Here is a 26,617-nt window from a genome sequence, read left to right as displayed (position 1 = left end):
ACGGCGGCCGCATTTCGATGGGGTCGAAATGCGAAAACACCCGTGTACTTAGATTTAGGTGCACGTTGAAGAACCCCTGGTGGTCCAAATTTCCGGAGTCCACCACTACGGCGTGCCTCATAATCTGATCGTGGTTTTGGCACGTAAAACTCCATAATTTAATTTTAATTTTCTATTTTAAATAGGTTGTAAATTGTTAATTAATTTGAGATTTTATGTGCCACGATCTGTTTATGAGGCACGTCGCAGTGGCGCGAAAGGGGGGGGGGGTGGTGCTCCGGATTAACTTTGAGCACCTGGGGTTATTTAACGTGCACCCAATGCACGGCAACGAGCGTTTTTGTATTCCACCCCCATCGGAATGCGGCCGCCGCCGCGGCCGGAATCATGCCCGCGACCTCGAGTCAAAAGCAGCGCGACGCCACAGCCACTGGGCTACCGCAGCGGGTATGTTGTAAATTGTGCATTGTTCCAAAAGCTTATAGACCGTTTACAGCGGTTAGTTTGCGGAGCGCAAAATAGATGGCGCTACCGGCTCCGACGCCATATGACGCCTTTTGAGTGCAACCGAATGCCAGAATCGCCGCAAAACGAGAATGGGCTTGTGATAACTCTCTTGAATGTATAGTACTATAACATATTGCACATATGAAGCAAGGGGTAACGTGGTTCACCTTATAAATGTATTCCCCAACGCTATGCGATATCAGCGTACCTTGAAGTACCAACAATACGAAACGTGGTTTCTAATGTTGTTTAGGCAGTGTATTGAGCAAATAGATAGTCATATATGAAGTCATATATGAAGGCGTGCTTTTACAGATTATAGGCTACTCAGCTTTGAAAAAAAAAGAAAAGATGTGAAGCTCCCTTATGAATGTGGTAGGAACAGTTACGAGCGTGAGTGAGCTAGGAATGATTGAGTGTCGATCCTCTCGCACACTTTTGATGTGGCTGCACTGTCATGCTTCTTAACGAACATGTCGCGTCCGGTAATGGGCATATTAAAAAGTGCAGACGACTAGTCAGGGCTCGTACGCACGCGTAATCGCAGTGGGCTGCGCATTCAATCATGATAATAAACCGAGAACGTTTCCCGTGTAAACATATTTTCCTATGTTGTGGCAAGTACACGAATTAAAAAGGTGTTGTTTCGCTGCAAACTTTGTTTTGTGGCACGTGAAAGATAACGAAATATACTTAACCTACTGTTTCGTTCAAGCGCAATACACCAAGGCAACTTTGGTAGCCATAGTTTAATTACTTATATCCTCGAATCTGGCAGCCTTGATGTCACTAGGTAGTATGCGAGGGTTTATTTGCCACGCGCCTGCTCTTCCAAGATCACGTATTACGTGACGCCATTGGGCTAAAAAGCATGTTCCACATCCGCCCACCATGGTTCTGAGTGGCGCTGGCTAACACACCTAGGGCTAGATATAGTAAACATAAATACTCAAGTTAGTGGACGAATTGATGGCCGTCGCCGTAGCATAATTGGTAGTGCAACGCACGCGTAATGAGGATGTTGCGGGTTCAGCTCCCGCCGGCGACAAGTTATCTTTTCGTCCACTTTCATTTATGTTCATTATTTTCTACATTCCAATTTCAACCACACTTAATTTCCCCGATGCTTTCCTTGGCTTCATTGTCCGTTGGCTTTATGTGGTTATATCTTTTTTGTTATCCGAGTGCCTAATTCGGTGACCCATATACTAGTATATTAATAGCGTAGCTTAGTGGGCAGTCCTTCATGTATATATAGCTCTGACCGCTCTCGCTGCTTATGCATTTCTGGGGACCATCAATTTCTTGCATGTTCAGAAAAACCTGTGGTTGAGAGAGGCAGGGGAAACAAGGAGGAGGAGGAGGAAAAAGAAGAAAGGAAAGGCAGGGAGGTTAACCAGACGCACGTCTGGTTTGCTACCCTACACGGGGGAAGGGGTTTAAAGGGGTGAAAAGAAAGGAGAGAGGGGGAAGAAAGTACTCGCAGTATGAACACGTGCGGTTGTCCAACACTTCACAATCGGTCACTGAGGCCAGTCGACTTCATGAACTGTAACAATGCCCGCGCCGCTTTGTAAGCCTGCGACGCATGGGGCCACGGTCCAAGAATCTTTGTCTCTGAAAAAGGTCTCCTGGCTAATCGGTTTAACACACTCCGGAGAATGTCGCGTTCGTTCTCATAAAGATGACAAAAACACAACACGTGTTCCACCGTCTCCTCACAGTTGCACGAGTCACAGATTGGTGTGTCGGACATGCCCAGAAGGAATGCGTACGCTTTCGTAAAAGCCACCCCTAACTAGAGGCGGCAAAGTTGCATCACGGCGGGGGAAGTTCGATGGAATTTGTAGCCTCAGTGTAGGATCCAGCCGGTGGAGATAACAGTTCGTAAAAATCGGGCTGCTCCATGACGTTTCTGTCTCGGTTTGAGCGAGTAAACGAAGACCCCTCGCAGCGTCTGTCCTTGATAACGGTATAGGAACAGTCAGGGTTTCTTTATGGGCTGACCGGGCGGCATCATCAGCACGGTCATTACCGACGATGCCACAGTGCCCCGGCAGCCATTGAAAGATGATGTCATTTCCGTTCATGAGGGCTTGATGGAGAACCTCTCTGGTCTCAAACACCAGTTGTTCATGTGTCTTGCGTCGTAATGCTGACTGCAGACTCTGAAGGGCTGCCTTGGAGTCACAAAAAAGGACCCACTTTCGAGGTGGTGTTTCTACGATGTAGTTAACAGCAGCACGTAGGGCGGCAAGTTCTGTTGCCGTAGAGGTCGTTATGTGGGACGCTTTGAACTTCCTTGTGACTTGTAAGGCCGGGATGATAAAAGCGTCTGTGGAGCTGGTGGCTGAGACAGATCCATCGGTGTAAACTTGCGTTCTTAGTTCATATGCATCGTTCAGCAAGGACAATGTCAACTGTCGTAGAGCTACCGTGGAATGACGGAGTTTCTTCGTAATTCCCGTAATCGCGAGGTGTACTTGTGGCTGTCGTAGACACCACGGGGGTGACAGTGGTCTTGCTGCTGGTGTAACGCCCGATGGAAGGCAGCCTCGATGTGTCGCAACAAGTTTCGAAAACGTGGCCTGAGGTCTTTGTGCCGGCAAAGCAGCAATGTGATGACTGGGTACGCGACACAGGTGTCGAATGTGTGCTCTGAAGTTGTCAACCGTAATGTATGTTGGAATCACATAGTCTCTAGCAATGACGATTGTTGCATGAGTCGAGGCGCATCGTGGAAGTTCAAGACATGTCCGCAGAGCCTGGCCTTGCAAACTTTGTAAGGTACGAATATTTTTTTTGAATGTGTTCTCCAAAACCGGCAAGCTGTATCGTAAAAAGCCCAGAAACAGTGTTCTGTACAGCTGCAGCATGGACCGTACCGACGTTCCCCAAGTTTTTCCACACAGGAACTTCATTATATGTATAATCGAAATTAGTCTCCGCTTCAGGTAGATGCAGTGGGGGCTCCATGAAAGGTTGCTGTCAATAATCACTCCTAAGAAGCGGTGAGATTTCTGGTATGTAATAGCCTGGCCATTGAGAGAAACAGGGTACGGTGTCATGGGTTTGCGCGTAAACGCAATGAGCGCACATTTTTCGATGGACATAGTAAGATCTTGTTTTCGGAGATCCGAACAAGTTAGGGTGGCTGCCCGCTGAATTCTTGCGCGCACTTGTAGACGAGTCACCGCAGAAGACCAAACAGCTACGTGTTCTTAATGGCACTGAAAACAATATTATCGACAGACTGCTCGAACATACCCACCATCACGACGGATTACACAGTACTGAAGTGGGTAGAGATATCTGCTGTTACAATAAATCAAAATAAAAAGAAGTACGCTCAACCGGGTATCGCTTCATTGGAGAACGCACACGCGCCGACGTGGAGTATTCGTCCACCGCTGTCAGGCTAAAATTAGGCTGTGTGTAAATTATCACCAGCGCTAACGTTCCGTTCGCGCTTTCCGATGAAAGCCATTGCATTACTGGCAAGTAATTATAATTTATCCAGAAAGTGAAAGCAGCTCTTTCTGCATTGACTCAACACTTCGTTATGGTGGCTAACGTCGTCCGCTATCGGGAAGACGCCATAAGGCGCTCAATGGCGGCGGGGTCGCGTGTTCAAACATGGCAGCGGCCATGAAGTGGGGCAGTAAACGGCATATATAATAACTACTGCCCAAAGAAGAATATAATTATTCCTTAATGTCAGCCCGTGTCTATTATAACAGAGGGGCGGAAGTGATGGACTAGTACATAGGGGACGGGCGATCGCTATAGATGACATTAAAAGAGAGCTAGGTGGTCACGCTAACCCTTTCCCTCACCCCATATTTCAATGCCAGTTAAGAGCTGTGCCCAGATTATTGTGAACTTGTGCTTAATCGTACTGTTTGTCGCCTTGTGCAGATCAGTGTGGTCATATTTGTCCAGCCGAAATTTGGGTACTACATTCACGGAAGGTCAGCTCAGGGTCATGCTGACGTTTCGATGAAAGAGATGCACGAACTGCTGCGCAGAGAAGAGGTAAGTGCAGCAAACAGCATGCAGCAGATATTTCGCGCCAGAATGGGGACACGTATAAAATTCGGAACTTATACGACCACAACGGTGGGGTTCTGGTGCGAATCCATTGCCAAAAATAATTAAATGCGGGATGCGGGCATTGCCCTAGAGCTTCTCTAGACATGCGGTGCCAGCTGTTGGTCGCTTTATACAATGAACGCAATTATTTAGTTTTCGTGGCACTGTGCATATACATGCATTTTAATATCCAGGAGGACCTCTGCGGCCATAGAGGACTGCTGCCTGACACGGAACAACAAACTTTTCAGATGACACTTCCAGTTCATATTTACGAACAGTACTGCCGAATGAGGAGACCTCTTTCTACAGTAAGTGACAATATGTACTCTCTAAGGTCAGCTATTTCATCCCGGATGTACAGGCACAGTCATAAACACAAGGACCGGGCGCACTGTGACTTCACTGGAGTTGTATATGTTTCAACATACAGTAAATCTTAGGCCTTACTCACTTGGAGCACAACTTAGCATCACCGGTTGGAACTGATCACGGCGAGCGTGCGCCGTCTTCTGTTGTCTCATCCTCGACAGCTTGTGCGATGCTGTAATCAGAAAGTCAATGCCGGAAGCACTTTCCCGGTGCGCACTACAAATGGCACGGCAATTCATGACGTTTTACTACTGCGGTGCCCAGCTTGCTTCTGACTACACCTGCACCGGAAGAATGAAAATATTGATGGTACCACCAGCTGTCACATTTTTTTTTTTACATTTGATTCTTCGTAGTGGAAGAAATTATTTGCTCACTGCTCCCCCTCCCCCATTTTTTTTAGTATACACAAGCACCAGACAGAATGCAGAATGGTGAGTATCGATGCATCCTGTTTTCATAGCCTGTGTTCAATTTCATTTGTAGGGTGTTTTTTTTTAGCCGCAATAAAATTTAAAAAATCATGTGTGGCAGATAGCAATATTCTAACCCTTAAGTTTATTACTCGAAGAGGCGACCATTACTTCTACGAGAAATCAAAATGCTCAATTGAATAATTAACATAAGTACAGTAATTGCGTTTTGATTAATTACTGTACGGTACATATTTAAATCTACGAATTCTAGCTAGTGAGCTTGCAAGGCATATCGATTCGCAACGAATTCTGAGGATGGCATCGGCTTCGAGATATGTATGCGCCGTCAAAATTGCGGTTAATGTGCACTGTTGTTACACTTATCTTTTTTTTTTTTTTTTAGAAAATGCCGTTTTATGCATTGAAGCACAAAATAGCTGGAACACCAATGCACCGTTGTAGTGCACGTTAAAGAACCCCAGGGGGTCAAAATTAATCCGGAGCCCTCCACTACGGCGCGCCTCATAATCAGAACTGGTTTTGGCACGTGAAACCCCAGAAAGAAGAACCAATGTATTTCATCGGACCCATTGAAATTAAAACCTTGAAACTGGTGTAGTCATGAGAATTCGTTCCAAGTGGATACGCCTTGCGAACTCACCGGCTACAATTCGTAAATTGAAATATGTGCAGTAAAGTAATAAAGTTAAACGTTAATTAGTGTGATTATGGTAATTATTGAATTAAGCATTCTGATTTCTCGTAGAAGTAATGACCGCCTCATCGAGTAATTTAGCTCACGGGTTATAATTGTGCTACCCGCCACAGGCACTCGCGCTTGTGCAGTTTTCGGCAAAAAATGAAACATCCTTACTAATGTACGTTATATTTTTCAGCGGACGGCCATCTTTCAAGGGTCAACATCGACACCGTAGTGAATACTTACAATGTCGTAACAAAATTTTTGTGCGCGTTCCTTGATCATGTGAGTGGGACCATCCCTGTACTAATGTTTGCATGCGCTATACATCACGCAACACTGGTTGCATAGATTTCCGAAGTAATATGGAGGTTCTTGTTTTAGCTAAATACGTGGTGCAGAGGTGCGTTTTCTGTAGCAATGTCGCACAGTATTGTGCATCTAACTCTTTAGATAATGCATATTTGCTACATAACTGACTTTTTTATTCATTCCAGTCATTAAAGGATGTTGATTACACGGTGAAGGACCGAACAGTTCTTGAAAAGCTTCTTGATATTGAGTTCAATGATATTGTCGACCGTGGCTTCTTTTACAATGGTAAGTATTCTGTATTGGAGCGAAAGTAAATGTGCCTAGAGAGCCGGAGGCCAAACTGTGTCGACTAAGTTGATGAAGAATAAACAAATCGAAACAAATACTTGTAACAGCTTTGACCTATCCCCTAACATGCACGAAGAAATAAGACTGCTAAAAAGCGCACTTGTGATTCGATATGTGTTGGTAACAGATAACGCAAATAAGAGCGCAGGTCTCCAAGTGCTTATAGCAGGCCTAGGGCTTATCACACCCACTGGGCCATACGTTTAGGATGGTACATTGGGTGAAATGAAGTTAAATATGCTCTCGCCTTGACTGTTGGCTTGTCGCGACACCTCGCGTGACAGATCGCCCGCTGGAAACAACGCCGAAATAGTGAAGGGTTTGCCACCATTGACAATATATACTATGTGCTAGTGGACTGTCTCCTGCACAATGACGCCAGTGTTGTTGTGGGACTGATCGACAACAAGCTGGAAGCGTTTTGCGCAAACGTCCCGGAAACAGTAGTCTCTGCGTGCTCGAGCTGGGGATAGCCATGGCAAATCAGGACATGGATATATAAGAATGAGCGAATGACACACTTGTGTCCAAGTCCATGTGTCATGGGGGGTAGTCTATAAGGGTCCACCTAGTGGACATGTCCATTTCGTCTGCTGCTGAAGTTCTGATTGGCTGAGCTGGGGTACGCGTGGGAAGGAGATAGCTAATCAGCACTTCAGCAGCAGGCGAAATAGAGATGTCCACTAGGCGGACACTTACAGAATACGCCCCCACCTGCCCCTTCCTACCCCTGGTGTCCATGTTCTGGTGTTGCGCCACACTTCATCGCAATCGAATATGGCGAACCACCAAATCCGCATTACCACCCTAGGCCCCGGGACAGGATGAAATGTTCCTCAACTTCGATGCTTTCTGGGTTTCTCAGAATTCTATACGTGCTGCTCTCAAGTGGGTGACGATATTTCTATTTCAGGCTATAATAGCCGACTACGGCGTTCTTGAGTCCGCTACGATGCGATTATTTTGGTCAGTAAAGCGTCGGTTTGCGCTAGTTGGTTAGGCTCTATACTGAAAACAGCGCAAAAGAGATTAATCAGAAGACACAAGCGCTTGTCTGATCTACTGACTCGTCCGCGTCTCAAGTTCTGCGCTGCTTTCAGAGTGTATTCTCTTGAGTTGTAAGCATGCCCGTTCATCACTGCATATGTGCACTGTTGGGAAAAAAATGGATGTTAAGTTTTGTTTTCCACAACTGGGTTTTGTTTTCCAGATAATGGTCATTCTTTCGACGCTGTGATCTATCATGGCCACGAGTTCACCCTCGTTCTCTGGGATCTGCTGATGTTTTGCGTTGTTGATTTTGCTTCGAGTGACTTTGTCCTGGCTGCGACGCTCACGTACGTTGTGGACAAGGTAAGCTTTCAAGGGACCAGTTGAAACCTAAAGCGCCCATCCGTACTTTCTTAGGTGTGAAAGAAAGAGAAGAAAGAAAGGAGAAAGGCAGGGAGATTAATCAGAACGGAAAATACAATTTGCTACCCTACACTGGGGAAAAGGGCAGGTAGAAAGAAAAGAAGAAAGCATTATTGTTACTATTATGTGAAAAGGAGTAGCCGTCACCATTATAGGGTACTACCCCTGACACACGGGCACTCCTCAAGCCTTTGGACTAAGGAACGTTTACTGGGGCGGTATTCTGTAAGAGTCCATTTAGTGGACTGTCCATTTCGGCTGTCGCTGATTGGCTGCTGCTTCACGTGCAGGAAGGAGTCTGGCTGGCACCTTCCTGCACATCAAGCAGCAGCCAATCAGCGACAGCCGAAATGGACAGTCCACTAATTGGACTCTTACACAATACCGCCCCTGGAAAGGCGTTCATGCGCGCGGTGACACGCGGCGAAGGGGTATCTCCTGTTTGGTAGGGGTCCCTTGCGGAATTGGAGATATCCGAACTCCTTTACGGGCCTAAAAGGATAACCCCGTTCGCAGCTTGTAGAACAGAGAAAACTTGACAAAAAAGAGAAAAAGAAAAAAAAAATAGAGAGGCCTGAATAATAATTTTAGTGCCTGTAAAAAGGGTTTTATTGTTAGCAGTGACGCAACTTGACGAGATACACTATGTTTTTTTAACCTTTTGTAAGTTTCAGTTTAACGATGGAATTTCATGTGCTTTGCTGCGTTGCTTACTGAAAACATATAAAGGAGACCGCGCCGCAACGTGTCTCAGCGCCGACGCTTCTTTAGATAAGAGAATTCTTCAACTTAAAGGAAAGGGGTTTACTTCAAAGGACTTTAGTTCGCTCGTGTTTCAGGGGCATAAATCTCATTCGTTTAATTTCATTTCGATGAAGAAGAGAGAGACAGTGAGCACTGACACGATCACAGCGGATCACCATCACCACGCACTATCGCAGCACATAGTCACGTGCTGTAAAATACATATTCAGGCTAAAGCCGCTTGGCAGGTCTGTTGTCCTTAAACACTGTAGCAGTGCCTTGGTCGCCCTCTATTGAGATCGCCTGAGGTTGTTATTCCAAAATGCTTTGCTCTGATTGGCCTGGCTCAAAGCGAGCTAGCGCAGACGCGAGCGATCGTCTTTGTACACTGCAGCGAGGTCAGTCACACAGAATTTGTTGAAGGGTCTCGTTGCGGTCGAAGTCATCACACGTAGCACATAACGAACCTCGCGAGTGGGCTCTATAGCGCCGTGTTTCACACATCCCAGCTGGTCTGAACGCACCGATTGATGCTTTAGTAAGCGAAAGTTAGTGCCACGAATTGGATGTCTGACCTTGGTTCTTTTTGTTGGCGATGATTGGGATCTCCATCTTGGCGTTGAGTCATCGTGCGCCGGTGCATTTGCTATCCCAATCGATGCTTCGCTTTTCAGGCGTAACTGCGACTTTTTTTAAAGTTAATTTTACAGTAATAGGTTGATTACAAAAAGAGCAAATTAAGATCATCAAAGATGCCTTTTATTTAATTTTGCACACGCACACGCACACACACACACGCGCGCGCGCACGCATAGTAAAAAAACCTTACGTGGCTCCTATTTCCGTGGTATTGAAACCACTATGTGCTATCGCATTTGGGCACCTTTGGTGCTTGGAATTGAGGCTGTGGAGTTTCCTATTTATCGCACAAACGGCGTTTCTCGAGGGGCGGGTCCCCGCTGACTTCCGTATCAGGAAAACTGCGTCATCGCCCGACATGGCTCAACACAGGACAGCACACGTACATCGAGTTGGCATATATGCGCAAAGCCATCTGTGCACCTCCTGCATATACAGGGTGTTTCATTTTAGCTGCACCAAACTTTTAAAAATTGCCTGTGGCAGATAACACAATTATAATCCTTGATCTAAACTACTCGATGAGGCGGCCATTACTTCCACGAGAAATCAAAACGCCTAATTGAGTAATTAGCATAATTACGCTAGTTAACTTTTTAATAAAAGATTTTACGGCACATCTTTCAATCTACGAATTATAGCCGCTGAGTTCGCAAGGCGTATCCACTTGGGACGAATTCTCAGGACTGAACCAGTTTCGAGATATTAATTTTTAACGTGTCCGACGAAATGTATGGGCGTTCCAGTTGACTTTTTGAGGAAAACGCTGTTTTATGCATTGACGCACAAAGTTAACTGGAACGCCCATGCATTTCGTCGGACACTTTGAAAATTAATATCTCGAAACTGGTTCAGTCCTGAGAATTCGTCCCAAGTGGATACGCCTTGCGAACTCAGCGGCTATAATTCGTAGATTGAAAGATGTGCCGTAAAATCATTTATTAAAAAGTTAACTAGCGTAATTATGCTAATTACTCAATTAGGCGTTTTGATTTCTCGTGGAAGTAATGGCCGCCTCATCGAGTAGTTTAGATCAAGGATTATAATTGTGTTATCTGCCACAGGCAATTTTTAAAAGTTTGGTGCAGCTAAAATGAAACACCCTGTATACTGTTTGCCGGGTCTGCCGTTTGACGCATTTACACAACGAAACAGCAAACGCTACTCTGCAGCATATATCCTCTCTGCAGCAAAGCCCGCGTAATTCTTTTAATAAACCGAATTAATTTCTTTGGCTCTTTCTGCTGTTTTAAAGCGAATAGCTTTCTTTGGTTCTCTCGCCTGTTTTAGTACTAGAATGGGCGCGTTCGTCGCCGAACGCCAAATCGCTTTTTTGAGGCGCACGTTAATTTGTGCCGCGAGAGCTTTGTGGCGTCTCAAGATTTGGACGCTGTGGTCGGTGGTGGTGCTGGGTGGCATTTTCCCGCCACTTTCAGCCATTTTAGTCCATGCTTTCGAACGTTACTGTGCTTCCATGGGCAAAACACATTTCAATGTCATGTACGTTGCTCAGCGATTGAAACGCGATACTCGGACCGCATGGCGGCCGGCGCTTTTTGCGCCACTCCTGATCGCTGGGTTATAGCTGAGTGGCCGAATGCGTTCACAATGCATCGCAAAAAGATTCTCTCTTTCACGTGATACAAAAATGCATGAGCTCGGTGTCCCCAGCTCCCACCGGTGGCGTAAAAAAGTGCCGGCCATCACACACTCCGGGTTTCAACCGCTGAGCACTGTTCATGCAAACCTATTTGCGACTATATAGTTTCACTGTTCTTGTGGCATTGAGCGGGCGCAGCTTTTGAACTATATGGTTTAGTTCAGAAATCAAATTTTGTAGTCCTACAATTTTTTTACCTTTCTTTCTTTTCTTTTCTTTCCCAGTAAAATGAGTTGACGTATTTGCAATGTCAAATATTATATATTTGTTTCCATTAACGCCAGTTGGTTTATTACAGATGCTGGAAGGCCTGCGACGATATCTTAGCCGACGGAACCTGGTGAAGAAGGCGCTCGTAGACGAAAGGTTTCTGTGGTGAAGCGAGCAGGAGCCGAGCGCTTGAAGGCCACTGAGAGCATCCCTGCCGTTACACTTGCTGGCCCTCAACTGGCAGGTGGCGTCTGTTGGGAATGCATATGAAATTGACACATCAGAGTGGTACTGTGACAACATGGAATAAAAAGGAGTGCTCGAGATAAATGAGGCTGTAGCTGCAAGTAAAAGGATAACGTTATGAGGTTTCGTACACTGAGAACTAGTAAATCACTAGGGCTTGCTTTTTTTAGTGGCTTATCATACAGAGGATGTCTCTGCTAAATTCAGCCATTTTTTTTGTCAATACCGATGCCATCTACGCGGACAAAACTGACGTACAATGGTGCTCCTGAGACCACAACACAGCTATGGGATATAATGTCTTGATGTTTTCGGTAGCGGTAGCGACAAATGCGACAAATCACAGAGGTCTAGATCAATTGAGTGTGAAATTTCTCGAAAGCAGATGACAAGGATATGAGCAAACCACTTCTTTACAGTTACACATGCACCATACTTCATACCCAGAAGGAATATTTTGTGTAATCGCTTCTGAGTGAATGTGCAATGTATTGTACAAGAGGTCTTAGGGGTCATACATCCATATCATATTTTTCGAACATATTCAAATAATAAAATTCTAGACTTTGGTAGAAAACATCGAATTATTCTGTACGCACCACACTACATTTCCTCAATCCTTAATTCCGTGTTGAATTAGTGCGCTCAAACGCCCTGCAAATGAACCAACTCAATGTCCGGCCTGATCCGGCATCCTGGTCGAAGCAACTTGGCCGCAATAATTTTACTGCTGGCCGGCGTCACTGCGTAATGGCCTGATAGCAGCGTTTTCATAGCTCCCTTATCAATATCGCCGCAACAGCGCGCACTTTTCTATACTTGGAACCGTGGCGCAGGAACGGTGGCCGATATGAATGTCGCTGCCGCCGACATAATTGACAGCCTAGAGAGAGATAGAAAGAGAGGACAAAAGAAGGCACACTGGACACATAGGGGCTATGCGTCCTGTGTGTGGCCTCCTCCTTTCCTCCACCATGCACCGTTAGTCAAGATGCACCAGCGAACCCACATCGGCATCCTTGTCGCACTGGATAAGACGCAATCAATTTTGTTGGTTCACAACACGCCTGAGAGCAGTTCAGTGATAGCACAAAAGCTTGTCGCCGTGGCGCACCTTTATGGCGAAGACTCGTCTTTAACGCGCAAAACGAGGGTGGATAAGCGTGGCGGCGTGGCCGGGACATGCACTAGCTATAGTGGATTCGTTGGTGCGTGCCGTTGACGTAACAGTCAAGTATAGCTCACCTCGCGCAGTCTGGCTTCATAAATATCAACGAGGTAGGTCGGTGCAGTGGATAATTAGAGTCAATTACAACGTTAACAAAGTATTAAGAATAACTCGAACACTGGTAGTTTCACAGGCAGCATAAATTGAAGTGAACATTCTCTAACTAAACACGCGTAGTGTCAGGGAAACTGTAGGATGCAGAATGACGTCAAGCGGCCACTCCTCGCAAGCGAACGTTCCGTGCTACCGCTCCTTTTACCATATATAACTGAGCCGTGCCTCCAAAACATGGAGGAATTCCAAAACTAAGCAGATCACGTGACCTCCGGCGCGCGGGAAGAGAGTGCACATCAAGGCATCAGCCTTCTCTCCTTAAGTGCTCGTTCTCGCAGAATCGGCCTGGAACAGGTCACGCCCTCTTTCCTATAGCGCTGAGCCGTGCTCCCTCAAGGGCTGCAGAAGATAGCGTCAACCTTTCCCTTTCCCTCAAGAACCACTTATCATCATCATCTATAGCCTTCAGCCGCTCCAGCTGCCCTGCGAGGCATTGCGCTAGGCTCAACCTTAATTAAGGACGCCGTAACCCGAGGTAGGCTTCAAATGGCAGAAAATGGAGGGTTATGTGACTGGCACTGTGCAATCGTTAATCGTATTTTTTCTCGCCGCCCGAAGCGGGCTGCAGGTGGACGCGATAGCATGCATATATATATATATATGTATTATGCCCAGGTGTCCATGATGAGTTCTAACCTCTGTCGTCGACTAAAGAAGGTTCTCACGCCTGCTCCTACACGAGCCGTACGCGTCGCCGATGGCAGCACTGTTGCCATTACTGGAATGTGTACTTCCCGTATAAGTATCGCCGACCGCCACGTTCCAGTTCGTTTTACAGTGCTGACCAATTGTCCCCATGACCTAATCCTCGGACTAGACTTTCTTACGGTGCATTCAGCTTTGATCGAGTGTTCTGCCGGTACTCTTTGCCTCGAACTTATTCTCGAACTGCCTCGAACTCGCGCATATTCGTGCCGAACTGCCGAACAACTTTCGTACGACCGCCTTCTTGCGCCTGCCACCTAAAGCCTTGACTTTCGTCGATTTGCTATCATATTTCCTTGTGCCTGATGGTGATTACGTCGCCACACCTGTACTTGATGTCCTTTTGATGCGCAACATCGCTGTGCCCCACTCCATCGTAACCGTCGCCGATAACCGGGCATGCCTCCCCGTCGTGAATTTTGGCCTGACAAAGCAAGTTCTACCCCAAGGCATATCGGTTGCAACGCTGCGTGCTATAGGAGATGACCACGTCACGGCGTTTTCGGTGGACGTCTGCTCGGATTCCTCACCATGTCCACAGGATGCTATTTGCCCCGACGCAACATTCTGTCCCATGATTACTGCGGACCTATTGCCTGAACAAGCAGCACCTCTGTGTCGCATTTTGGTTTCCTACCACGACATATTCGACCTCAACAATCGACAATTGGGCCAGACTTCAATTGTTAAGCATCACATCAATACTGCTGATGCAAGCCCTATTCATCGTCGGCCATATCGAGTTTCTGCTTCACAGCGTAATGTTATTCAAGATGAAGTGAACAAGATGCTTGCCAAAGGCATTGTTGAACCCTCGTGGAGCCCTTGGGCGTCGCCCGTTGTGCTTGTCAAAAAGAAAGATGGCACGTGGCGCTTTTACGTAGATTATCGGCATCTAAACGGAATTACCAAAAAAGACGTGTACCCCTTGCCTCGCATTGACGAGGGCCTCGATTGTCTCCACGGTTCCAACTACTCTTCAGACCTTCGGTCTGGTTATTGGCAGATTTATGTGGGTGAAAAGGACCAATTGAAGACCGCTTTCGTCACCCCTTATGGTCTATATCAATTCAAAGTTATGCCAACGCACAAGGTCACCATGGAATGAGCTGCACTTCACGCATGCTCGCTTATACTCTCTGGACCCAAAACTAAGCCTTCGAGTACCATCAATTAAGGCTTCGCCGAGGAGACGCAACCTTCTTGTGCCGATTATGCTTGGGCGTTGCGTTTACCAACGCCTATGCGTTCCGCATAGGAATGGCCGACAGCGCAGCCTGTGACCACTGCGGCAATGAAGAATCAATTGTACATATTTTGTTTGACTGCCCGCAGTACAGTGTGCAGAGACAATCTCTCAACAACGCGTTCAACAAATTGGACGACCGGCTTCTGTCGGAAGAAAGAATTCTCCACCACAGACTGTACTTAACGTCACAGAAGAAGGCCGTACAAGCGCTTCTGCGCTTCTTGCGAGCCACCGGCCTAACTGAACGACTGTGATTAGAACGCTCTTCCGGCCTGTGCGCTTTTTTATGTGTGTGCTTTCTTTTCTTTATCATTCTCTCTCTGTCCTTTTTCTAACCCCTATTTCCCTACCCCAGTGCAGGGTAGCAAACCGAATTCTAACATCTCGTTAACCTCCCTGCCTTACTCACCATCTCTCTCTCTCAAAGTTATGCCATTCGGTCTATGCAGCGCCCCAGCAACGTTCGAATGTATGATGGACTCTTTGCTTCAAGTGTTCAAATGGTCAACATGCTTCTGCTGGCTAGACGACGTTCTCGTATTTTCGCCCACATTTGAGACACACCTTGAGCGCTTATCAGCTGTTCTTCAAGTCTTCCGCGAGGCTGGGCTCCAACTGAATTCCTCAAAGTGTCACTTCGGTCGTCGCCAGATTACAGTGCTGGGCCACCTCGTCGACGCTTCTGGTAGTCAACCAGACCCGGAGAAAGTTCGTGCTGTCACGTCTTTTCTTGTACCTCAGTCTGTCAAAGACGTCCGAAGTTTTGTAGGACTCTGCTCCTACTTCCGACGGTTCGTTAAAGACTTCGCAGCGATTGCCCGACCACTTACTGATCTTCTGAAGAAGGACGTGCCGTGTAAGTGGGGCCCCGCTCAAACTGCCACGTTTGCCCACCTGACCAACGTTCTCACCACGCCACCTATGATGGCCCACTTTGACCCGTCCTCTCCTACAGAGGTGCGTACTGATGCCAGTGGTCACGGTATCGGAGCCGTCTTAGCCCAACGCCAACAGGAACGTGATCGTGTTATCGCCTACGCTAGCCGCCTCCTCGTGCACAGCAGTGGAGAGCAACTATTCGATTACAGATCGTCAATGCCTGGCTCTCATCTGGGCGGTTTCCAAATTCCGCCCATACTTATTGTATGACCCCCACTTCTCTGTAATCACGGACCACCGCGCGCTCTGCTCCATGGTTTTCCTCACTCAAGGATCCTACCGGCCGGCTTGGTCGCTGGGCTCTGCGGCTACAAGAATATTCCTATGCAGTAATGTACAAGTCAGACCGCTTACGTCGGGACGCCGACTGTTTAGCACGCTATCCAGTGGATGAACCACCCGCCGACCCTGACACCGATGCCGACGCTTGTGTTTTCTCCGTTTCTCCGCTGCTACACGTCGCTGTCGAGCAACGCCGTGATGCCACCTTTCGCGTCATCATTGATCGCTTGGGATCTTCACCTTCTGATTCGTCCCTTCACTTGCTTGTTCTCCGGGATGGTGTGTTATACCGCCACAACGTACGCCCGGACGGCCCTGCCCTACTCCTCGTCATTCCTAAGCACCTCCGGTCAGCTGTTCTCCAAGAACTTCATCACTTACCAACGGCAGGTCACCTCGGTGTCTCCCGCATCTACGACCGGATTCGCCGACGCTTCTTTTGGCCAGGCCTTGCCCGCTCCGTCCGGAAATACGTTGCGGCGTGGGAGAAATGCCAGCGCCGCAAAACACGGTCGACACTCCCTGCCGTGTGCTTTCAACCGCTCGACATTCCTTCGGGGCCGTTCTTTCGCGTTGGCTTGGACTTGGCCCTTTCTCTCTATCAACGTCTGGCAACAAGTGGGTCGCTGTGGCGACAGATTACGCCACGCGCTACGTCATCACCAGAGCACTTCCAACAAGCTGCGCCACAGATGTCGCTGATTTTCTTTTACATGACGTGATTCTGCAGCATGGAGATCCACACCAACTGCTCACTGACCGTGGCCGGACATTCCTTTCTAAAGTCATGCATCGCCGACATCCTGCAGTCCTGCTCAACCAGGCACAAGCTGACTACGTCTTACCATCCACAGACTAATGGTCTCACGGAGCGTCTGGTATTCCCTGACAGACATACTTGAAAATTATGTCTCGTCCGACCATACTGATTGGGACCTTGCCCTACCCTATGTCACATTTGCTTACAATTCTTCGCGTCACGACACTGCTGGTTATTCCCTGTTCTTCCTGTTGTTCGACCGAGAACCCACATCGCCACTGGACACATCCCTTCCATCCGCCGCAGGAGAGACCATCGAATATGCACTTGACGCCATCACCGGGGCAGCCCAAGCACGCGGAATTGCCCGCGCTCACCTCCTGACCTCCCAAGAGAACCAACGGCGTTTGTACCATCGTCAACACAGAGACGTCCACTTTTCGCCTGGATCTCTGGTACTCCTGTGGTGCCCGACTTGGTGTGTCACGTTGACCTGTCATCTCGTCACGTTGGCCTGTCATAAAAACTCCTGTCTCGGTACACAGGCCCATATTGAGTGCTGCGTGCCGTGACTCCAGTTACGTATGAAATCGCCCCAGTCAGTACCAGTGCCTCATCTGCCCCAAATTCCACTGAGGTTGTGAATGTCGCACGCCTAAAACAGTACTACCCTCCTGGTACCACCGATACTTAGACGCACCGGGACGCTGCTTCTGCCGCCAGGGATAATGCCACATGCATATTGCGTGTTTTTTGTGGACGATGCGCGCGGGCACCCCGACGAAGAAGAACTGCTCCTTGTTCTCCTCGGCTGAACTGGCCAGCGCTGCAGTTGCCTCTTGTAAATATACATTGTAAATAGTCTCCAGTGCATAATCCTTCGTTCGCGTAACATTTTACTAATATAATATAATAGCCACCAGCATTGCGAGTAGAGCACTGCACGGGCCGATTTTTGCGGCCCGGGCCCGGCCCGGGCCCGTTTTTACATTGGGCCCGCCCGAGCCCATCAAAACGTTTATGGCGAGACCCGGGCCCGGCCCGAGCCCGGCCCGGGCCCGGCCCGGGCCCGGAAGTAATATACGTTACCCGCCCGGCCCGGCCCGCCACCCCTTTACCTTAAGCCCGAGCCTGGCCTGAGCCCGACTCGAAACTGGCCCGAACCCGGCCCGAGACCCAAAAATACATGTTTTTCAGAGTTGAGAAGCCCGAGAATAACTCGCAAAAAGCCCGAGCCCGGCCCGGGCCCGCGTCAAAAAACCCTAGCCCGGCCCGGGCCCGGGTCAAAAAGCACACGCCGTGCCCGAGCCCGGCCCGAGCCCGTGAAAAAACTGCTCTACCCGGCCCGGCCCATGGGCCGGGCCGGGCCCGGGCTTTCGGGTAAGCCCGAGCCCGTGCAGTGCTCTAATTGCGAGAACTAGCTGTGTCTCAAGGAGCGGCCACAACTCAAGCGTCAAGCAAGGCACCGCAAGGCAACGCTGGGTCGCACGTGCCCACACCACGTGCTGACAGACCGGCGGCTCGGGCTCGAGAATCGGACGACTGGCATGCGACAGGAGGTGTTGAATAAGAGAACGACGTTCGAAGAAGCGAAGCTCGAGGGACGTTTTTTGTGGAGTGCAGAGTCTGTTGAGTTGACGGGCGCAGGTTCACCCAGAATATTGTTGGTTGCAATATATATATATATATATATATATATATATATATATATATATATATATGAAGGAAGTTGTTCTTAGAATCCGGTGTTTGATAAATTAAAAGTGCAGGTGCACGTAGAAAAGCAAAAACATTTAATTTCGACGTTCCGGCCGGGGTCCGTCCTTCATCAAGAGGTGATGGTGACCTCTTGATGAAACACAGTGCTCTGTGTTTCATTATTGCTGCTTTCCGCTTCCCCATTATTTTCAGATTATCTTGGTGGTTGCTTGAGTAATTCTTTCCTTCGTTTATGTGTACGCCGAGGTACTTATATTGCTTCACTATGGGTATTACTTGCTGTTGAATTAACACCACGAAGTTACTCGTCTCTTCATTAAAGATCATAATTCCTGATTTCTCTGTGCTAAACTTAAGGCCTAGATTTGTCGCTGCATTGCCACAGATATTCGCAAGTATCTGTAAATCTTTATTATTGTCCGCTAGTAACACAATGTCGTCTGCGTACATCAGTCCAGGGACCTTCTGTTGCACCAGTTGTCCATTACGCATGTAGGATAAATCAAAACCCAATTCGGTGTTTTCCAGTCGTCTTTCTATACCCTTAACGTAAAGCGTGAACAACAATGGTGACAGAGGGCATCCTTGCTTCAATCCTTGGTGAATTCCCACCATTTCATTACCTTTTCGACCTTCCCATACCACTTGTACTTGGTTTTTTCTATATATCTCCCTCAGGGCAGCTCCACGAAATCGCCATCTATGCCTTCGTGCTGAAGAATGTCCCATAACAATTCCCTGTCTACTTTGTCATAAGCTCCTTTAATATCTAGAAATGCTATCGATAAAGGCTTTTTCTGAGCTACTGAAATCTCTAGGCACTGAGTTAGTACAAACATATCCTTTAAGCGTATGCCTGGCCTGAACCCATTCTGTAGTTCTCCCAATACATCGTTTTTCTCCACCCACTTCGACAGTTCTTATTTTATGGCTTGCATTGCGATTATATATATATATATATATATATATATATATATATATATATATAACCGACGTTCCTGTAACTGGACTGTACGAGCTCGTGTTATCCTTATCTCCTTTGCCTTTGTAGATGAGATCCATCTTGCTTTCACGCCATCCAACGGGAATTTTCTTTGTTCTAATCACTTGCTCTATGGCATTAGTCAGCAGTGCCTTGCTTTTTGGACCGAGGTTTTTGATTAGCTGTATTGGTATTTCATCGGGTCCTGCTGCCGTGTTGTCAGGGACATTTTCTGCTGCCTTTTTCCAATAAAAGCTTTCTATGCTAAATTTTTATCTCTCAGGCTTCCCTGCTGTTGCTGGATCTGTTGTCTGAACCACGCTTTTTCTCGTGCCAAAGTTATCCTTAATAACGTCTGTGATGTACCGTGGCGCATCGTCTCGTTCGTAGATGTTACCGTCTTCATCCCTTAAAGCCGTTTGCGAGTTTTTAGTTGGAGCTCCGGGTGCTTTTATATGGTTCCAGACTTGCCGAGGAGGCGAGCGCCATCTGGATGGTGTTTTTGCAAGTAACCTACCCGCGCGCGCCGCTGTTATATGGTAAAAATGCTGGAAAATGGGTTTGTGTTTGAGCTTCCTCGTAACATAATTGTTTTCTCGTACATTCAAATTACAATCCGACGCTATCATGCCTGTAGGTTGTGGTTAAGTCGTACTTTACCATTTTTCTGACGTATTTTACTTTGAGAAATTCAATTAGTTCCCTAACGCCTATGCGCCATGCGGAGGGCCTGCGTGGTCGGGGTGGTTCGGGAAGATTTTTTCAGCTGCGGACGCCGATACCGATGCCGACGCCGGATTTTCTGCGACACGGGGCCCTTAACGCTATCGCATTAATATCGTCATTCCTCGTGCATTTAGTTCACTTCACCATTACCAAAAATTCACCTCAACCATTACCAAACTGCAAAAGCAGAATATTGTCACCAGCCTGGTAATATATCTGCTTCAAGACTCGATATGAATTTAATTATTTGAAAGAACAAGGTTGATTGCCAGCTTAAAAAATGAACGGCAGCGTTTACCTTCTTGAATTTCGCGTCTGAACCGCAGCACCGGTATGTCAGTATGACTTCGCGTACTTCGAGGTATAGTCGTATGCTTGGTCTATTTTTGTTCAGGAAAAGGTGTCAAAATTCACTTGGCCTAGTCTTCGGAGCTTCGTTACAATGCTGTTTGAATGCAATTTAGAATCCTGGTCTATCGATGAGTTTTTCACTAATCCCGAGCATACGTCATCAAAATCTCACGAAGTCACGAGGGGCTAGTGAGGGAAGTTCGAAACGGTCTTCCATTTTTGCGTCTCTTCTGGCTTATGGAGACTGCGCTCCCGGTAAGACTGACGTTTCTCGTATCCCGAAAGCGTAAATTTCAAACCCAGCTTTAAATTTCTTTTTAAACGTTCCTTAGAAAAAAAGAAAGACAGATAAATCCACGGTACTGTAGATCGTAAAAAGACACACAATAAAATGTTAAACCGTATTAGTAAATTACGCTTATGCAATACCAAAACGGCCATTATTACCTAAGAGGGGTTTTAGTAAGTTAGGAAAGAGTCAGAAACAAAATAACTGGCGGCAATGCTGCCGTGAAATTCCTACACCACCTCGCCTTGACGTCATGGATTCGGACGGTGCCTAATTGCGTCTGTAGCTAAATTGCTCATCAGTATACAAGAACTACGTCGCATTTTACAGGAACCAACGACTCAACTTGGCAAGTTTTGGTAATCGTTTTTCTGCACCAGACCGGCGGAAATACGAGAAAATAATTTGAAATCCATGACAACGTTGTGCTGACGTATGCCGGTGCCGAGGATTCTAAGGTTATTCAAAAAGAGGAAGCTTAGCCGTCGTTTTCTCCAAAAATAATCAAAGATTTCTCGGCAAATGAATGAAAACTTAGTTTTGAAGCAATACCCTGCAGTCTCAACGGATTTACCCTTGCTCTTTAGTGTCCCTTTAACACGACGTAACAAAGGCTGTATACGTTGAAGAGGAGGTGCAAAATAGTGTGCACTACCTTTATACACGAGCTCTTGGAGAACGTGTGATGACCGCGTCGTACTTTCCTAGTGCGACGCCTGCAGGCGCTTCGCGTAGGTGTCCCGCAAAGCGGCACGTATTGGCTTGCCCGTGAAGGACTTCGGAATGCTGGTGACAAACTCAACTCCACCGTGCAGATGCTTCTGGTAGCTTGCCTGATCTGCGACGGAAATAATCCACAGATATCAGGAATGACGTAAATTCATTTCCGATTTAAAAGAAAAGAGAGAGACGTTGGCTGATGAAAAGCTGCATCGTTGATGTCTCTTACGGAGTGATGACGATGACCCTGATGTAATATAGGTAGTAAATGCAAAGTCTGTCCGTATATACCGCAATTCACATGATTTCATATGAGCGCAGATCTGCCTGATTTACAGTGTTACTTCAGCGCCAGTCATGATTGACATTGAAAGGCGTAGCAAGCTTGATAAGCGCACTATTTTATTGCGATAGCAATTATATGGACACTTCAACCGGATTTCTGCCGTAGTCGTCGCCGTCGTTGTCGCCGTCGCCGTCGCCGTGAGGTTCCCTATAGATAAAATCTTCGCCGCGCGCCGTATGCCCGAGCGGAAGCGTGCGGGGACGCGCGCTATCACGGAGAGCGAACGCACTCAATCACCCACGCGCAAGCAAGGAAGCGGGAAGCCAGCGCCGGAGGGAGCGAGCGCGAGGGGGGGGGGGGGCACTTCTACTCTGCCAACAACCGCGCTCGTCGCTCGCCCGCCCCGTCTCTTATCTCCACACGGCTCTGACCTTTATGCGCCGTGCATTCGCCGCTCAGTTTCCGTTGAAGCGATAGACCGCACGTACCTTCGCCCGCGGCAGCGTATGCGCTCGCTGCCAGCGTTTTGACAGTCATTGTCTGCAGTCATTCAGTGTGATCTATTCATATTTGTTTGTGCGCGCTCACACCACGCTTGTTCATTCAGTTAGTAATAGTCGGGCCACATTTTTCAACGCACACTACACATGCAATGCTGCCCGGATCGGCAGTGCAGCACTACAGGTGTGTCCCTTCGCACGCGTTGCCCACGGGAAGCGCTTCTCATCAACACCACCGTTTCACACGCGCCTTCTCGTGGTCATCGAGTCTCTCTTCATGTCGGTCTACTTACGCCGCAGCACACCTGCTTACTTAATCAGCTCATGTTTACTACAATTCATATTGCTACCAAAGCCGCTCACCTTACTTCGTATGGCATTGCTGTGTTGCTATCGCATTCATTGCTTCGCCCTTAGGGCGAAACTGTGACATTTTCTATTTTTACATCGTATTAATACCATGTATACGATAATTCCATCATTGTACGCAAAATGAGTCTCAGGAAAAAAAAAAAAAGCTAGCGTGAACACATCTACGGAATTCGTAACTATATAGTTGCATCTGCAGTGAAGTTCATATCTTGTACAACACTATCCTACTATTATTTCGAGTTGCCGTATACATTATGCTGATCCATTTCAATTTAATATGCAAAGTGGATAGTAGCCACAATTCACTTTTCTGAGGGGGCACTTTGCTGAATAGTAAAATGGTACAGTAGTTTCTGCACGTTCTATGGATGTCGGCAGTCTGCAGTGAAAAAAAAAAAAAAAAAAGACGCAGTTAACTGAAGGTAAGGGCGACGGAAGTACTTGACCCGACTAGCCGACAGCCCTCGCTGTAAGAGGATACTTGCTTGGCTGAGCTGCGCAGTTGCATGACCATTTGTCCGCAACAGCTGAGCCAGTTTCCGCATGCTATTGTAAGTATACGTTTATTGTTGACGCGAGTCTTTAAATATAGCGATCGAAAGGAAATTTTTGCGAATAGCCGGTCTGCCTGATCTCGCCATCCATTTTCTCCAGAAAGTATCTGTAACCTGTAATAAAAGAATGGGGGCAGCTTCACACTAGTGGTGCGAAGTCTGAGAAAACAGCCAAGCTGGTGGCCCTTCCCTAGCTTGGCTTTTCATTAGCTTTACCTTGGTTCTCTCTCGAGCATTGTCGTCTTCTTCCGCAGTTGGCACAGTTGGCGCACCTCGGCGCAACCGCGTGAACGCGCTCGTGGCATTGCTCCCGCGTTCGTCGTCTTCTTCTACATTGGCTCCGTTGCCGCTCATCATTCCAGCTTAGAATTTCACTTCTCTTAAGTAGTGGGACGCTTAGAGTTGCTGCCGACACCGACCGCGTTTCCCCGCGTTCACGCCGAACGCGACCGGTGTCTGCCGAGCCGCCGCCGCTGGCGGCGCTCGCGGCGGCTCGGCAGGTAAACTCACCAGAGGCTCTATTCTCAATACGCATGGCGGCTGCACGGCCGCCATTATCCGCCATCGTGGCTGTCTCATTGGCTGTCGAGAGTTCACGTGTTTTCAAATTTGTGCCGGAAAACGGAAGCTTTGCAAAATGCAACTTTGCGTTTTCGTCAGAATGACGAAACGTGACGTGATCTGCAAATTTTATCGACTAATACTTTTTTTGTGGTCCTTGGCACCTATATGGCGACTTTAGCATTTTAAAAAGAAAGTGGACGGTAGCGTGCAGAAGCCCGTGCAATGCATCTGCAATTCCGCGAATATGTGGTGGCGTTCCAAGATAGCCGGCATGTCAGCTACTCAGCTTGTTGATTGGCAGAATAATAATCCCGTGAGGAGCGTCACAGGAAAGAACGTTTCGTAAACGTCGATTTAATGTTGCGGGACGTTACGCTGGGCCGCCATTGCAGAGATTTTCCGCCATAATTTGTGGTGCAACGAGCCGCGCGAATTGTGGTAATGAGCAGCCATATGCAATGGCGGTCGAGAGGCATGCGTATCGCCGCATTTTCCCTGTAATTTGGGGCCATGAAAATCTTTTGCTCACAACGCGTGCTCATAGCATTTGCATCGCCCTCGGGTGGTGTTGGCATTTGTGTTTTGAACCATCATTTTTATTAAAAACACGTTTATTTGAAATAATATTGGTTGAAATTAGCAAACGTTCTGCCATATTTTCCACTTTTCACTACTGCGTTTGTATTGTAATCAATATTAATGACTTTACGCGTCATCAAAAGCTATGACAACGGTGACTTCTTAATTTATAAAAAGAAATGTACGCAAGGCGGCGCCTTGAAGTTTCCTCTCGTAAAGTCCCTATATAAGAAAAGTACCGCCATCCTTTGATAAACGCCGCTTCTCTCTCTCCTGTATCTCCGATTGGACGATGATAGCGCGCGCTTTTCATTGCTTTATATTTTCTTTTTTTTCCGCTTCAGAGCCATGTTGAAAGTCCTCTGCGCAGCCGCAGTCGCCGGCGGCGGCGGCGGCGCGCGCCCGGCCTGAAAGCTTCAGCGTGGACTTTCTAGGTGCGCCACCGTCGACTTGGCTTTCGCAAGCAAAAAGTAAAGAAAAAAACAAGCAGCTTTAGGAGAGGAGGCGGCGGGGGAAAGAGTAGATGGCGGTACTTTTCTTATATAGGGACTTTATCCTCTCGCGGTACGAGTAAGCTGCGAAGTGCACAAGAGATGGCAGTGCCGGCGCTTGCGCCGCGCAATCAGATACCTGTGGCGCGCAACGCTATCGATGATATTCGGTCGGGCTGAGTCACTTGCGTTTCACGAGATAGCGTTAGCACACGAGAGATAGCACACGAGATAGCACACTCTAGGCCGCTAACGCGGCCTAGAGTATGCGTTGATCATCACTGGTAGGTCGCGTAGGTTCAACGCAGAAAGCAAGTGCGTGGGCGCCAGCATACGATGACTCATTCCGTTTCCCGAGGACACGCATCCTAGCTAATGAAGGAGACGACAGTTTGTGCGCATGCAGACGACGGAAGCGAGAAACGATTTTGATGGAATAATCGTACGCTTTGAGCTAGCTGCTTTATTTTTACTGCGGAGGAAAACTGTTTTGCTTTATCAAGAATGCTAGGTTCAATGCCAACATTACAGCTTCTTAGGCGAAACGTCAAATTTGCGTCACGTTACGAAAGCAAAACGGGGCCATCGGCGCTATTTTGTAAGCGTCGCGCCTACGTCACACCTCGAAGAAAATGGCGGAATGTCCAGAATAGCGGCTCAGGCAAAGTGTGTCTCCGCGCCTCGGCGACGCGGAGCTATATACTCTCGAGTGTCGTCATTGCCTAGCTTCGTCCCCACGCTGTTGTGGGGAGAAGCTAGGCAGCATGGAGGAAGGAAAATATTGACCCTTTTCGCGGCGCTCCCGTGGGCGCTGCCATGTTTGATCACGTGGTGACACGTCCATTGCTTGCCTCAGCCGCCTCCGTTGCCTCCGCGTTTACAATACAAGCGCGTGACGCCGGCGCGGCGCAGCAAACCTCTGTTTCGATGCGTATCGTAGACGGTGACTGCGTGCACGACACGAAGCTTTGGCCACAGCTTTAGAGGACATGTAAGTGCTTTCAGAGCTCATTACTCCTTGTCGAAACGGCGTGAGCAGCGTATACGGTGCTTGTACTAAACGCGGGGCTAGAAATGTATTCCAAGCTGTGCAAACTTTATGCTTATGAATTAAATCGGGATCAGTGTGCTCTGCGTTCTTTATTTGGCAAACATTTTGAACCAGCGGCTTGTCATATTTCTGACTCAGTTAAGTTCCTCGGTGCGGCCACTATCTGATTGTTTATTTTCAGCGTAATCAATCGCGGGTATGCTCTGCTGCGATAAATTTGTTCTTGCTGCGCACAAAGCTTGGAATTTAAATGTTCTGTACTTTGTGGTAGCTCGTAGCAAATACGTATTATCGCTAGTCCATCGCTTACTCTGTGGACCGTCACGAAACATTCAGCTTCTAATATTCGTGTCTTGTCGGTGTACTCGCCGTCACTCATGTTCACTCACACGTTGGCGATAGGGTGGGCGTAAGTTTTCGTGCGAGTAAGGGTGGATGTGTGTAGATAACGTGCGGGAAACTTACTATGCCAGTAAGTGGCACTACTTCATTTT

The 26,617-nt window shown here is 47.6% G+C and overlaps 2 protein-coding genes across 2 annotated transcripts in view; one reads left to right on the top strand and one right to left on the bottom strand.

The window, feature by feature from the left end:
* LOC119436199 (meckelin) overlaps positions 1-11,632 on the top strand; it is a 61,147-nt gene extending 49,515 nt beyond the window's left edge. Inside the window, exons 24-30 of the mRNA XM_037702979.2 lie at positions 4,426-4,542; positions 4,794-4,910; positions 5,375-5,405; positions 6,284-6,372; positions 6,585-6,687; positions 7,961-8,103; positions 11,505-11,632. Of these exons, the coding sequence (XP_037558907.1) occupies positions 4,426-4,542; positions 4,794-4,910; positions 5,375-5,405; positions 6,284-6,372; positions 6,585-6,687; positions 7,961-8,103; positions 11,505-11,585 (681 nt within the window). The 3' untranslated portion in view covers positions 11,586-11,632. The remainder of the gene's footprint in view (positions 1-4,425; positions 4,543-4,793; positions 4,911-5,374; positions 5,406-6,283; positions 6,373-6,584; positions 6,688-7,960; positions 8,104-11,504) is intronic.
* The window catches only part of LOC119436200 (luciferin 4-monooxygenase), a 70,374-nt gene continuing 55,204 nt past the window's right edge, over positions 11,448-26,617 (bottom strand). Inside the window, exons 11-12 of the mRNA XM_037702982.2 lie at positions 21,662-21,844; positions 11,448-11,667 (exon numbers count right to left, since the gene is read on the bottom strand). Of these exons, the coding sequence (XP_037558910.1) occupies positions 21,711-21,844 (134 nt within the window). The 3' untranslated portion in view covers positions 11,448-11,667; positions 21,662-21,710. The remainder of the gene's footprint in view (positions 11,668-21,661; positions 21,845-26,617) is intronic.

Source organism: Dermacentor silvarum, chromosome 1 (assembly GCF_013339745.2).
Source record: "Dermacentor silvarum isolate Dsil-2018 chromosome 1, BIME_Dsil_1.4, whole genome shotgun sequence".
NCBI lineage: Eukaryota > Metazoa > Arthropoda > Arachnida > Ixodida > Ixodidae > Dermacentor > Dermacentor silvarum.
The sequence above is the reverse complement of the archived record's forward strand: the minus strand, read 5'-3'. Positions and strand labels throughout refer to the sequence as shown.